Below are 13,082 nucleotides of genomic sequence, written 5' to 3' on the forward strand. Positions count from 1 at the left end.
CAGGAACAGCTGCCCAAGCGGAATGTGCAGGAGCTGGCAGGTGGCGTCCCGCGTCCACCTACACCTGCCCCAGGTGTTTGCTCTCCTGTGGCCAGGAGGTGAGTCAGACCGAGGAGCCCGGAGCTGCAGGAAGACACCCAGCCTGTGCAGAGGACAACAGCCTGATCCCAACCAGAAATGGAGGGCCCCACGCAGGCATCTTGGAGCCCAAAGCTTGCTAAATGCTCGGAGAGCCCCCCTGTCTCCTGAGTCCAAGGCTCTAGAGGTTCCATCGCCCTCCCCTTGCCCCAGCACAGTCCTTGTGGGATGGCAGTCCCCCGGCACAGAGGCGGGACCTCCCCGTCAGCCTAGTTTCCAGGCCAAAGCTGGGCCATAGGGGTGCGGAGAGCCTGAGGCCCTCTGTGGCTGGCTGCCAGGCAGGAAGTTGCCAGGAGCCACAGCCCAATGGCCCTTTGTCCTGTCTGCCCCACCCAGGCAGGCGCTGGCAGCAGCCAGGTCTGGAAGGCTGGAGACGGGGCCCCCTCAGGCCAGCTCTGCCACCAGCCTGTGTCCCCAAGCATGGGGGTGGCCTCCAGCACCCTCGCAGGACCCTGTCCCTGGCTCTCCTGTCCCACCGCACTCACGCTGCCGTGGCAACATCTACACCCAGCAGGGGCCGGGCTGGAACTCTTGTCTGGTGGCCACTGGTGTCTCCAATGATCCTAGCACCAGTGCGGCTGCCTCCCCCCAGGCCAGGACAACATGGGCCTGATGTGCTGTGTGGAGTGGCCCCAGGCTGATCATTCAGGGCTTGGACACCTGGTTCGCACCAGCTGGCATGGTCCCCATGGTTCTCCCCTGTAGGAGGCCAGAAGCTCCGGGCCCAGCCCCGCCTGCCCACATATACCCTTGAGAGGCAGGGGTGTGCTGTCCCCCCTCCCAGAGAGACCCCTCCAGGCGCCCCTGCACAGGGCAGGAGCTGGGATCCTGCGGCACCAAGAATGGGCCTCGGCTGCCTGCGACAACCATAACGGCAAAGGGGACGTCCCAACTGACCATTTGTCTGAAGCCAAGGGACACAGAGTGGGCTTGTGGGCCCCCCTTTGCCAGCACAAAAGGGCAGACAGTTTGGGTCCCACAGTCTGACTTTGGGTCATTTTTACTCTCTTCGGGACTCAAGCAGAACAGCACAAGGAAGGGAGTGAGCAGGCAGGGCAGGGTCCGCGAGCAGGTGCTCAGCCCAACCAGAACCTTCCTCTTCAGTGATGGGCCCCGGAGACAGTCACCATAGACTGCGTCAGCCAGGGGCCCCCTGGTCCGGCAGCAGAACCTACGGAGGCCTGGCGCTCGCGCCTCGGCCCCCGCGGCAGCTCAGGGGAGGGAGGAGCCTCCACTCCGCGCAGCTCAGCTGCCTCCTGGCCTTTGGGCTCCTGGACTGAGAGCGTCCCTCAGCAGCCCCGCGTTGGCCCATGGGGGTCGCCTGTCAACAGGACAGTGAGTTCGCGTCGCCCTCGCCCGGAGTGGGAGAGGCGCACACACGAGGTCGAGGGCCGGTCAGAGCACCGTCTGGCTCCTTGTCCAGCCTCCTGCAGAAACCTGAGTGGTGGTTTGAGTCCGAGCTCGCCGGGATCCAGGTGTTTCTGAGTGTGTGTGAGCATCAGAATGGGTGGGAAGGGGGCAGGGACCCCCGGCCCAGCCGACGGGAGTGTGGGAGCAGTCAGGCCTGGCCAGGCTCCGCCGCAGTAGCTGGAGAGGCAAAAGGCAGCCACCGCCTGGGCCTGCCACTCGGTGGAGGCTCACTTCTGCCGCACTCCGGGCGCCCTCTTCCCAGCTGGTGGCTGTCCCTGTCCCCGACCTTGGCCCAGGCTCCTTCCCTGGCCGTTCCAGACACCAGAACTCAGTGGGGACCCTCCCCCTACATCCCGGCGCTTGGGGCTCGGGGAACACTGGCCAGGGCCCCTCCAGACACCCCTCGTGCTCCTGGAGTCTGGCACGAGCAGAGGACAGGGAGTGCGCCCGAGACGCAGGTCAGCAGCAAGCGTCTGCCCCCATCCGAAGGCCAACACCTCTGGCTTTGTGAGTGAGCAATGCGTCAGTCTCCCCTAAACACGGGTACCACTGACCAAGTGCATCCAGAACCCAACCCCACACCAACACGGACACCTTGAGTGAGCATCAGGAGTGGGTGCGTGTCCTGACAATCCTGAGGGGGCGTGTGCCCGGTGAGTCACCCTCGTCAGCATGCCCCAGCGGCTGGAGGCTGGAAGTTTGGAGGGTCAGAGGTCACTGACACCCCAAGGACTGGTTTCCAGATGCTCTGCTGGGGGCCAGGGAAACCAGACCAACTCCCGGCTGCCCCTTCTGAAGCGGCAGGAGGAGCCCCAGCCCCAGCACAGCCCTTTGGGGCAGGAGGCCAGGCTGTGCTGGGCTGGGGAGTGGACTCAGAGCCCTATCCAAAGGGTTTCAGGGTCCTCCACCAGGACCCCAGTGATCAGGCCCACAGGGACTCCTGGGCAGAGGGTAGGGGGTGCTGTGCCCTCCTCTGGAACCCCCTGTGCAGTGGGGAGAGGAGGCAACAGGGTGGCATCAAAGGGACAGTGCCCCCTGGAGTGGTGCTGCCCTCAGGGGGCCCTCCATGGCAGCCACTGCCTCTTCTGGCCACATCCACCCCTAGAGGACAAGCTTGGGCCTGAAGACCAGGCTCTGGACGGAAAGATGCAGCTCCACACAGCCAGGGTCCTGGGGTGGAGCAAACCAGAGCCAGCAGCCCAGGGGGACAGGCCCTTGTCACTGGGAGTTTACAGTGGAAAACAGTTGGGCCCTTTGGGATCTCTGCTGGTGGCACTAATTACCAGCGTAGCTGTGTTTCATTAGGGGACCTTCCACCAGGAGTGTCCCCAAGTCACTTCCCCAGTCTGGACTGGGGCCCTGTTCCTCCTCACCCTGCGGCCACGGCTCCCAGATCCTTCCAAACCCCAGTGTGCTGTCTTGTGTCCCTTAGCTCAGCAATTCCACAATGGGGGTGTTCCAGGGGTGGCCATGGCCTCGGCCCCCAGACCAGCCCCTACCCTGCAGGAGGGCCCTTCTTCCAGGCAGCCTGTGCCCCCCTTCCCGTCCCCACCGTGTGTGAGTCCCTGTGACAGGCCCGCCCTGTTGGAGGCCTCCTGCCCTAGGGGTGTGACTGGGGGCCCACAAGGGAGAGAGTCTGACAGACTGGGGCAGAGGAGACCCTCCATGGCTGCCACGGCTGGGGGCCAGGGGCAGGAGCGGAGAGCTGGTCCAGGCCCGGCTCTCTGCCAACGGGAACCTCAGCCCCAGGGGGCAGGGGGCACTGCTGGGGCCTGGCCTAGGGCAGGGCGGAGGGCGCAGGGTGTGACCCGGCCCCCTCCTCGTTGGCAAGGCGGTGCCGGCCTGACTGTTCCAGCTGCTGGCTTGCACGGTCCACGGCAGCCTCTGCAGAAGCTTTCCTCCCTGGTTTTTGTTCGAGCTGGGCCCCGGCAGCAGCCGGCGGGCGCGGCGGGCAAGCTGGGCGAGGCGGGGGCAGGAATGTGTGCGGGGCCTGCCGCCCGCCCTGCGTCACGTCGCTGCCTCCCTCCTGGCCTATGGGAGCCCGGGGGACACACCTGTTGGAGGCCAGGAGCAGAGATTGGTCGGCCGTGAGCAGGCACCTGCATGGGGCGGGGTGAGGCCCTACATGTAAGGCGAGCCCAGGGCCACCGTCTCTTCCCTGCCCTGCCCCTCACTGCTGCACAAGGACCCGCCGGGCCTCCATTGTTCACCTGCCATCTCCACACTTGCCTGAAGGACCAGGCCCGCTGCCCACTGGCTCGCGTGGGAGCTTCAGGCCTTCCTTTGTGAGGAGACTCAGCCGAGGGGGCAGGAAGTGGTGTCTTCCAGGAGGCAGCAGCCCTCGCTGGCCTCCACGCGGCTCCAAATTCGGATCTTGGTTGGGGGCAGGTGGGGCGGAGGCGAAACCCGGGCACCGGGCTGCTCACCGCGGGCTGACAGGTATTTGGGGCAACTGGTGCCAAAGCTTCTCTGACGTCTGTTCTGAGGCCTGGGGGGTCCTGGGTGCGGGGTCAGCGCTGCACAGTCCGGCCTCCGGGCTGGGGTCGGAGTGGCTTCCCGCCCTCCTCCTGCAGGCGCGGAACCTGTCTGGGCAGGTACGCGCGGGAGGCGGAGGGGCTGAGCAGGCCGCTGTGCGGGGAGAGTCCCCGGAGGGGCTGCCCAGAGAGGACAGAGCGACAGCGGCACGGGGGCTCCGACGCGGGCTGGGGGTCCTCGCCCTCAGAGGACGGGGTCCCGCAGGCCGAGGGTGCTGGGTGCCGGGGCCGGCCGGGGCCGCTGAGGGTCGGCAGGCAGGAGCAGCCAGGCCGCGGGCGTCTTCCAGGCCACCCCCGGGGGCCCAACTCGGGGTCAGTAGCTGCGAGGGACCCCGCCTTCCCTTGCCTGGCAGCAGCAACTTCTGGAAACCTCCCCCATCGGCCCCTGACGTGCGGCTCCTGGGGTACCCTGCTCCCTCAGAGCTGGGTGCGGGGAAGCGCCCGCGGCCCGGGTGCTGGGTTTCCGGAGTTTGCCCTGGAAGGCAAGGGCTCGGCCCCCCGAGAAGCGGCTGTGGGGACGGTGGGAGCGTGGGCCCGAAGCCGGGCTGGCCTGGATTCGGGCTGGCCTGGATTCGGGCTCCCCCTCACCCGCCTGTGTCCAAGACGCCAACAAAGCCGGAACCTCCTTGCAGGAGGTGTAGGCCGCCCGCCCACCCCCCACCGCCCCGCGGCTCTCGGTCAGGTCGCAGGCCGCTCGGAAGGGGTGACCACGGCACGCGCACTCTGCATCCTGGCCAGTGTGGCCCGCACAGCCCGGCCGTGCACTGCTGGCCATGAACTTGCCACATGGCTGCCCACGGGCAGCTTTCTCCCCGAACCCCGCGGCTTCAGGCAGCCCTACGTTTGGGCGGGGACTACGTTGCTGTGAATTGAAGCAAACTCGCTCTGCAGCACAAAACAGAGTCGCTGCTCGCACTGACCACGACCTTCAGGGCACAGGGATCCCATATTTTAACGAATCCAGTGGGAGCATTTCAGGCCTTTTTAGGCAGAACATTTGAAAAAATAGGTTGGTTTGGTTTGGTTTGGCTTTCTTCTAGTAGCCCAGATGAAGCGCCTGCAGGTCAGAGTGACTGGCGGCAGATCAAATTGGCCAAAATGAGCACGGGGTGTCCCGCTTACGGAAGTGCCCACAGCTGCACAGCAGGGACACGGCCACGGCCCATGTTCCGACATTTTGGTCATCTTGCAAATACCCTCTCTGCAAAACCAGCGCGCAACAATGTCCCTGGTGAACCCGAGAGCCGAGATCCCCCACCTCCCGAGGAGTCCGGCTGGTTCTCAGGGGCGGGCACACCCCAAGGAAGGGCCGAGAGGCTGTGCCCGCCTTGTGGGGGAAATGGCGGCCCGGCCTCCGCGGGGGCCCGGGAGGTGCCCTGCGTGCGGACAGGCCAGGCCTCCGCCGCCGCCCCGCCCGCAGCCTCTGGGCCGGGCTGGTGGGTCCCGCGGTGCTGCGAGGCTTGGGTTTCAACGCTTTGTTCTCCGCGGCCTCAACATTGATTAAGGCCCGCCAGGCAGGTTAGCCGGCAAGTTCGCGCTGGGATCGCGTTCCCCACCCCGCCCGTGCCTGCGCAGGAGCCTGGAGGTGCTGTTCTGGGCCTCTCGACCCGCTCCTCCATTCTTCCCAAGAGGAGCCTGCTTGGGAAGGTGATGATTAACCAGACCCCAGTCCGGCCGTCCCCGTGAGGCCGGCCTCCCACCCCGCCGACAACAGGCCGAGGAAAGCACCAGATTTTCACTCTTCCTATCAACCCCGGAACCCGGCCACTCCTCCTCACTGCCCTGGGCGCCCTGACCCCACGCTGGGCGGCCCTCAGGGCCGAGGCCCTGTTCTGAGTTCAGGAAGAGGGTGGGATTCTGTCCTGGAACTTAGGAGGGAGAGCACTGTGTGCTGCGCACTGTCGGCCCTGGCTCTGTCCACGCGTCTGTCCGTGTGTCTGACCCCGCACCTCTTCCTCTTCGGAGGGAAGGGCCGGCAAGGGAGGGGGGCACACAGCCGGGGGGTCCCGGCTCCCCGTCAGGCCGGCTCACGCCTGCCGGGTCTCCAGGGCCTTTGGAGCTTCTGAAGTAGGGCTGGCCCTCAGTGGCCAAGGACACTAGGGACACCGGGCTCGGGCTCCAGAGGCCACACAGTGGGAGGCCAGTCTATGCACGGCGGGCTGGCTACAGGGAGAGACACCAGGCAGCAGGCCCCGGCTGCCTCCCCCATGGCCTGGCAGCTGAGAGCAGAGCTGAACTTTAACTCAGCTCAGAAAGAAAGGGTGAGGCAGCTTCACTGAGCTCAGAGAAGTGGGATTGCGTTCCTAAAGCACTCTGATTCTACAGGGCTTGTGGGACAGACCTTGAAGGGTGAGCTACAGAGCCAGGAGGGTCAGGAGGTGGTGACGACTGTGGGAGCTGCCCTTTGAGCCTGGACACAGCTACCTGGGGGGTCCAGGCTCCTGTGAAGCCTCCTTCCCAGATGATGGACAGGCATCTCCCCTGGCCCCCTACGCTGGGCCTAAGTTAGGGTCAGGTCCTCTGAGAAACGTCGGCCATTCCTGAGGACAAGCTACAGAACCTGGTGAACCCAGACTTGGCCAGACAAATGGACATAGCCTTTGTTGCGGTCAGCCGGGTGGCCTGGGGGGGAATCGGCACGGGGCCCACACCCTCTCCCTACAGCATCTGTGGGTAGAAGGTGCCGGAAGGCTTGAGGAGCTGCCCTGGCCCATTCCCCAGGTCCAGGGGTCATGTGTGGCCGAGAAGAGATGAGACGGCGGCTGGGCCCCTCCATCTCCCAAGGACAGGAGCCTGGGTCGCTCGGCTCCATGCAGGCCCCACGTGTGGGCACAGGGCCACCGACTCCCTTGACCCCGCTCTGAAGTCCAAGGACCTGCTTGGCCCCCACAGGCGTGGGGGAGTCGGGCAAGGGTGGGGGAGCTGGGTGGCCCCCTGCGTTTGGTGCTCTGGGGCAGGAGCGACTGCCGGGTCCAGGCAGGACAGGGCTGCCCTCTCACACCCCCTCCAGGCCCAGCACCGGCTCACCCTCGGACCTCACGGCCAGCAGCGGCCAGCACCCAAGGGCCACGGAGCCAAGGGGCGGGCAGACAGACCTATCTGAGACCTGGCTGGTGAGCGAGGTAGAGGGCCTGGGCTTGGTGGGGTGGGAGGTTTGGGGGGGCCGGGCTGAGGAGGTCTCCCGGAGCGGTCCTGGGCTTGGTGGGGTGGGAGGTTTGGGGGGCCGGGCTGAGGAGGTCTCCCAGAGCGGTCCTGCCCAGAGAGCCACGTCCCACTCCATCCATGTCCCGACACCCTTCCACGCCCTTGACAAGGGCAGGACGGGGCTGGGCTGGAGAGAGCCATTGGGGCGGCGTCCGGGAGACAGAGGCTCATTGTCCGGCCTGGGCAGCCCTTCTGGTCTTGGGCACACTCACATGCACATGCAGCCTGGCCCCGAGGGGGCAGGGCCACATGTCCAGGCCTCTCCCTGGGACCACCCAGAGGGAGGATCCCACTCTGTCCTTGCCTCCTGTGGGCAGGACATCCTGGCCCTCCTTGGGCGTCCACCCCAGGCCCCGAGCTGATGGCCCCACAGAGCCGGCCAGTGCTGGCTGGGCAGGAGGCCTCCTTCTGGTCCTGGCCTTTGGGGGGCACCCTGGTGCCGCAGTCCAGCCTTCTCCAGGCTGGGCCCCTAGAGCTGAGGCTCTGCCCCTCGCGGACCCCTCCCCACCCCTGTGCACTGAGAGGACACGGTTCTCCACCAGGTTGCTGATCACCGCCGCAGGGTCCCCAGCTGGGCGGCCCCCAGACCCAACTGGGGGTGGCCGTCGCCATCTTACTGGGCAGCATTGGATGGTGTCAGGTCTCTAATACTGCCTGGTAATGATGACGGCGGGGCCCCATGTGCAGCGAGGGGGCCGCCCTCCCCCAACCCGGCCCCGGCCCCTCCTTTCCCACACAGGCCCCGTGCAGATACCCGCAGCAGCAGCCCATCCTGCCAGGGGGGGCTCTAGGGCAGAAATGGGACCCCTCCCCCCAGGCCCAGATGTACCCCTTCTCAGCCCCCCAGAATGGAAGCCGTCTTGCAGCCGCACTGAGCAGCCCCCTCCCCAGACTGATCCAGGATTAGGACACTCAGGTATCTGGGCCCTGCCCACAGCACCCAAGCAGGTGCTGCCACCACACTTGGCAGGTGTGGGCTGAGCAGGTGACGAGAAGGGTTCTGGAGGGCAAAGGCCCGGCCGGCGGTGGTCAGGCCCAGCCTGGGCCTCCAGGTGGCCCCGGGGTGGGCGGGCCCCCTTGCAGACTGGCAGCATCTCCAGCCTCGGTCCTGGGTCTTCAACCGCAGGTGTCCTCGCTCGGGGAGAGCAGGGAAGAGCCTCACTCACTTCCACTGGACCCGCCTGCCCGGGGTGGGCACCAGGTGTCTGTCCCTGTCCTCGGGCCGAGCTGCACCTGGGCCTCTGTGGGCATCTTACCGGACAGTGCTGGATTTCTTGGCTTGACTCTAACACTGTCTGGTAACGATGTTCAAAGGTGACCCACCGCCTGCCTGTCAGGAAGTGGCCCGAGGACACACAGTCCTGAACTCCTGGACTCCAAAGACGGGCCAGGGCCCAGGGCTGGCTTAGGGATTGGCAGACGGCCTGTCTCGGCTCTGCAGCCCAACCCATCCGGGGGGCCCCCACCAGCAGGGGGGCGCCCCTCTGCTGTCTCACCAAGCCCAGGCTGAGGGCCCCTGGTTCCCTCCCGAGCTAAGTTCTCAGGGTGCTCTGATCCCCAGGAGAGGCCATCAGGATTAGGACACTAGGCCGAAGAGGGCCACCAGTCCTGTCCTGGCCATCGACACCATCCTGGGGGCCTGGCCCACACCCCCCAGCGCACACCCCAGCCCCACCTGCTTGGCTCCAAAGTGTCTGCTGTGGCCAGACTCTGAGGGCAGGCACGGATGTCTTGCCCTGCTCAGCACCACGTGGGGAGGTGCGTTTCCTGGCTGGTGTGGAGCAGCAGGCAGCTCCACCATCCCTTTTCAGGCCCTCCTGTCCACCACCCACCCTCACACGCCCACCGTGGCTGTCCCAGGCACCCTGGCTGGTCCTTTGGGAACTGGCCCTGCCCTTAGACACCCCAGTCCAGTGGGGCCAGCCATGGGCAGTGGCCCCTCTTCTCACACCAGGACTCTTACTCTACAAAGGAGAACTCACTCCACTGGTCAACCAGGGACGCAGGAAGGACAGGGTGTGTCTGGGTGCCCCGGCCCGAACCCACAGGCGAGTGCAGTAGACATTCTGTGCTGTGTCCCAGTGAGGACAGAGTCTCCCTCTCCCCACTCCAGCCCCCACAGTGTCGCGGTTAAGAATGGGAACATTGTCCAAAATCGGTGAAGCCAGGATGGCCCTTTGTTTTATCTTTTTGATCTGAAGCCAGGATGAAGCCAGACCTGCCCAGCTGACCTGCACAGGGGTGGCCCTTCTGGGCCCCCCGGAACCCCACCCTGCCCTGGGTCCCAGCTGGCCTCTTGGTGGGGGGGGGGGGCGTCTGTCCCTGGACTCCCTGTTACTCATTAACCAGCCAAGAGCCATTCAGGAGACTGGCAAGGGTGCCCGGGTGAACACAGTCAGGGTCAAGTGCAGGGAAACCAGACGGCCCACTCCCCAGGTACACCCACAGCACAGGCGCCTGGAAGCTGTGGGCCGGGTTAGGGTCTGCAGCAGAGCCCTCCTCAGAGCGGCCACGGGCCAACACCAGGTGAGAGGGGCCACCCTGCAGACTCAGGAGGGTCGAGGGTCCTGCAGGGATCTCCCCACTTCCTCAGCGAGCTGCAGGACGGGCTGTGCCCCCTGTCCTAGGAGGCCCCCAACCTGGGGCCGCCTGCACCGTCGCCTGCCGATGGACGTCTTACCAGGCACGGTTAGATCTGGGTTCTGTTGTCTAATACTGTCTGGTAATGCCGTCCATCCATGGCCTGACCACCGCCAGACCAGGAGTCCCTGGAGGGACACCAGGGGGAGGGGGTGGCCCATGTGTCCTGGGCCCGTGAGTTGTGTCCACTCCAGGACCTCCCCAGCCCCCATGACCTGTCTCGGCCCTAATGGACGATCTGCGCAATAAAGGGTGAGAGGTGCCTCGGGGGCTTCTGTTCCTCGCAGGGGCATGGCTGGGAGGGGCTGGCAGGCACAGAGGGTCAGCAAGCAGTTGAGGCGGACACCATGCTGTTGGCCCTGCCATGGAGCCAAAAGAAAGCCCAGGGACTGCGGAAACCGCCCCCCCCAGCCCCACCTAGGACCCTCTCCAGGAAAGCGACCTCATCCCTCACCCCTACACGCCCGTACCCCCAAACCTCCTACCCAGGCATGGCCAGCAGTGCACCCAGAAACCTCCCTGGGCCACTCTCTCCCCGACCCAGGCAGCACCAGGACCCCATCATAGGTGAGACCCCACCCTCAGCCTAGAGCAGAAAGCTCAGGGGGAGGGGTGGGGGGAGTGCAGGCCGCCTTTGCTTCCCCTCCGTGGGCCTCAGGGCCCCCTTCCCCACAGGCCCATCTCCAGGGCTTAGGCAGTCCGTCAGGGAGGGCCCTCCAGGTGCCAGACCATCGCCATGGGGACTAAGGGTCAGGAAGCCCTTAATCGTGGGCTGCCCTCGGGCCCCCGCCCTGCTGCTCCCCTCTCCTCTACCTCACGCAGATGTCCTCTATCTCAGGCTGTCCCCAAACCGGACTTCTGGAGGCTGATCCCACCTTCAGCCTCGGGGCTGCCCCCTAGAGCCCACTTCCTTCCCTGTGAATTCCAAGTGGGTCCTAGGGTCTGCCTCTGCGCAGGCGCTCTACCGCCTGTGTCGGGGAGAAGGGGGCGTCTGGGGCTCTGGGGGCTCCTCCCCACCTTCCGTCCTCCATTACCGAGTCTCTCCTGAGCCCCTCCTGCAAACTCGCCCCGTGCCGGACCCCGGGGAGAGGACCGTCCCTGGCAGGAGCGCAGGTGGTGATAGGAGGAGCAGAACGCGTGAGCCAAGAGAGCTGCCGTGTGGGGAAGGCCAGAGCAGCCGAGATCGTGGGGGTTGGTGGGGGAGGAGGGGGCAAGGGTGGCCCAGGAAGGCCTCTGGGGGGAGACAACCAAGTGGGGACCATGGGACACCCGCCAGAGCCAAGCAGAGGCGGCAGAGGCCAGGGGCTGCGAGCCGTCGGGACGGCAGGACGTCCTGGTTCCGTGTCTAGGCAGCACGGCCCAGTCTCAGCAAAGGCCCCAAGCCACGGGAGGGGTGCTGGGCCTTTCCCTCACGGCCCCGGCCCCAGCACACCCCCGCTCGGAGGCCCTCCACAGCCCACCTGCCCCCCGGCAGGTTAATGACTCCCCTGCTCCTCCCCGGGCTGCCGATGCGCAGGGACGCGCCCGGCCGCAGGCCATTTCCACCGTGGGAAAGGCTGGGGCGGCACCACACCGTCCAGTCGGACAGGTTACGAGGCAGCGTTTCGGAGCTTGAGCTCTTGTGTCAGCCCAGGCCGGGGCCGCCTCCCCAGAACCCACAGGGACCCAGAGTGGAGCCTGGGCGCCTCCAGATTCTGGGCCCCCAGACGGGATATGGGGAGGGGAGCACGCGTTCCTGAGGGAAGACAGGATTGGGGGCCCTGTGCTCAGGCCAAGGAGAAGATCAGGGGCCCCACCCCCCGACACTGGCTGCTGCCCCAGCAAGCCCGGGCCGGAGGGGGGCGGGTAGGCGGGCAGTCACCAGCCCGTCGCTCATCCAAGGCTTGGCTAGAGGAGCTCTCTGCCCTCCAGGCTGACCATGGCCACCTCAGGGCAGAGAGTCAGAGACCACAGTCCAGCAAGACCGACCCCTGAAGCTCCCAGCACTGGCACAGGCAGGCGAGGAGCCTGGGAGTTGGTCAGCCTCTGTGTGGGGTCAGGAAGGCCTCCCCATGGTGAAGTCACCCACAGGGCACTCAAAAGGAGGAGTGACTTATGGGCTACGTCAGTCCCCCAGGGCCCCCGTAACAACAATCAGGCCCGGGCTTGAAGCGACAGAAACGTCCTCTCTCTCAGTCCAGGAGGCCAGAAGACAGAAGCCCAGGTGGGGGCTGGGGGGGCACTCCCGAGTCTCCAGGGGAGGGAACCTCCCGCCTCTTGCGGCCCCCAGTGGCTCTAGGCGTCCCTGGGCTGGTGACCACTTGGCCCTGTCCTCACAGGGCTTCTCGCGGTCTCCTCTCTCTGCTCCCTCACGGGAGGACGCTGGTCGCTGGATTTAGGGCCCCCCCAGATAATCCAGGAGGATCTCATCTCAAGATCCTTAATCAATCTCCAAGTAAGGTCGCACCTGCAGCTTCTGCGGCTTCGGACATGGGTTCATTTGGGGGCCACCGTCCAGCCCAACAAGAAGCAAATTAAGGCACCCCAGTAAGAGACCCCCTCAAGACTCTGGAGGGCAGCAAGGCCGTGGGACCGGACGGCGATGCCACAGGAGAGGCTGTGGCACAGGGAGTTGAACTAGAGCAGATCAGGCTTAGGAGATGTGAAATCTGAGGTAGGGTCAGGTCCTAGGGTCTTGGCATGGGTTGGGGGTCTTCAGAAGACTCAGGGATAATCCAGTAGAGGACACAAGGCCCAGGTGGGGACTGTGCATGGGTCCCCTGCTCCAGCACGAGCCCCAGCCCCTCTTCCCAGCTCCCCAAGGAGCCTGGCCTCCTGCCCCTCCTGATCTCCGGCCATGGCCGCTGGGCCGCTGTTGCCCAGAGACGGTTGCCAGGCCACCACTGTTGTTTCCCTGGCAGAGGGCTCACACCACCTTGCCGGGCAGGTACGAGGGACAGGCAGGCCGCCAGCGCGAGTCCTCGCTGGACGTGAGGGCTGTGGCCGCCATCCTGTGCCTCCGCCCCAACCTGGACACCAGGGACCCTGTGCGTTCTGTCGGGACTCCGCCAGGAGCTGAAGGGAGACGGAGGAGGGTCAGGAAAGGGGCATCGTGGCTGAGATGAGCTCCCTCTGTGGAGGGTCCACATCCGCCGCGCACAGCATGCGGGTCATAGA

General features: G+C 65.9%; 1 protein-coding gene across 10 annotated transcripts in view; it reads left to right on the plus strand.

The window, feature by feature from the left end:
• Positions 1-13,082, plus strand: part of TTLL10 (tubulin tyrosine ligase like 10) — a 56,112-nt gene that overhangs the window by 26,974 nt on the left and 16,056 nt on the right. Inside the window, exons 1-2 of one of the 10 annotated variants that reach the window (XM_059138178.1) lie at positions 3,694-3,987; positions 7,093-7,204. Coding sequence is in view for 3 of the 10 variants with exons in the window: in XM_059138186.1 (XP_058994169.1) it covers positions 12,677-12,952 (276 nt within the window). In the remaining 7 variants the exon portion in view is untranslated. Of the gene's footprint in view, positions 1-3,693; positions 3,988-7,092; positions 7,205-8,589; positions 9,813-11,163; positions 13,001-13,082 lie in introns of those variants that run through there. The other 9 variants (XM_059138175.1, XM_059138176.1, XM_059138181.1 and 6 more) reach the window with 9 other exon arrangements.

Source organism: Mustela lutreola, chromosome 10, assembly GCF_030435805.1.
Source record: "Mustela lutreola isolate mMusLut2 chromosome 10, mMusLut2.pri, whole genome shotgun sequence".
Classification (NCBI taxonomy): Eukaryota; Metazoa; Chordata; class Mammalia; order Carnivora; family Mustelidae; genus Mustela; species Mustela lutreola.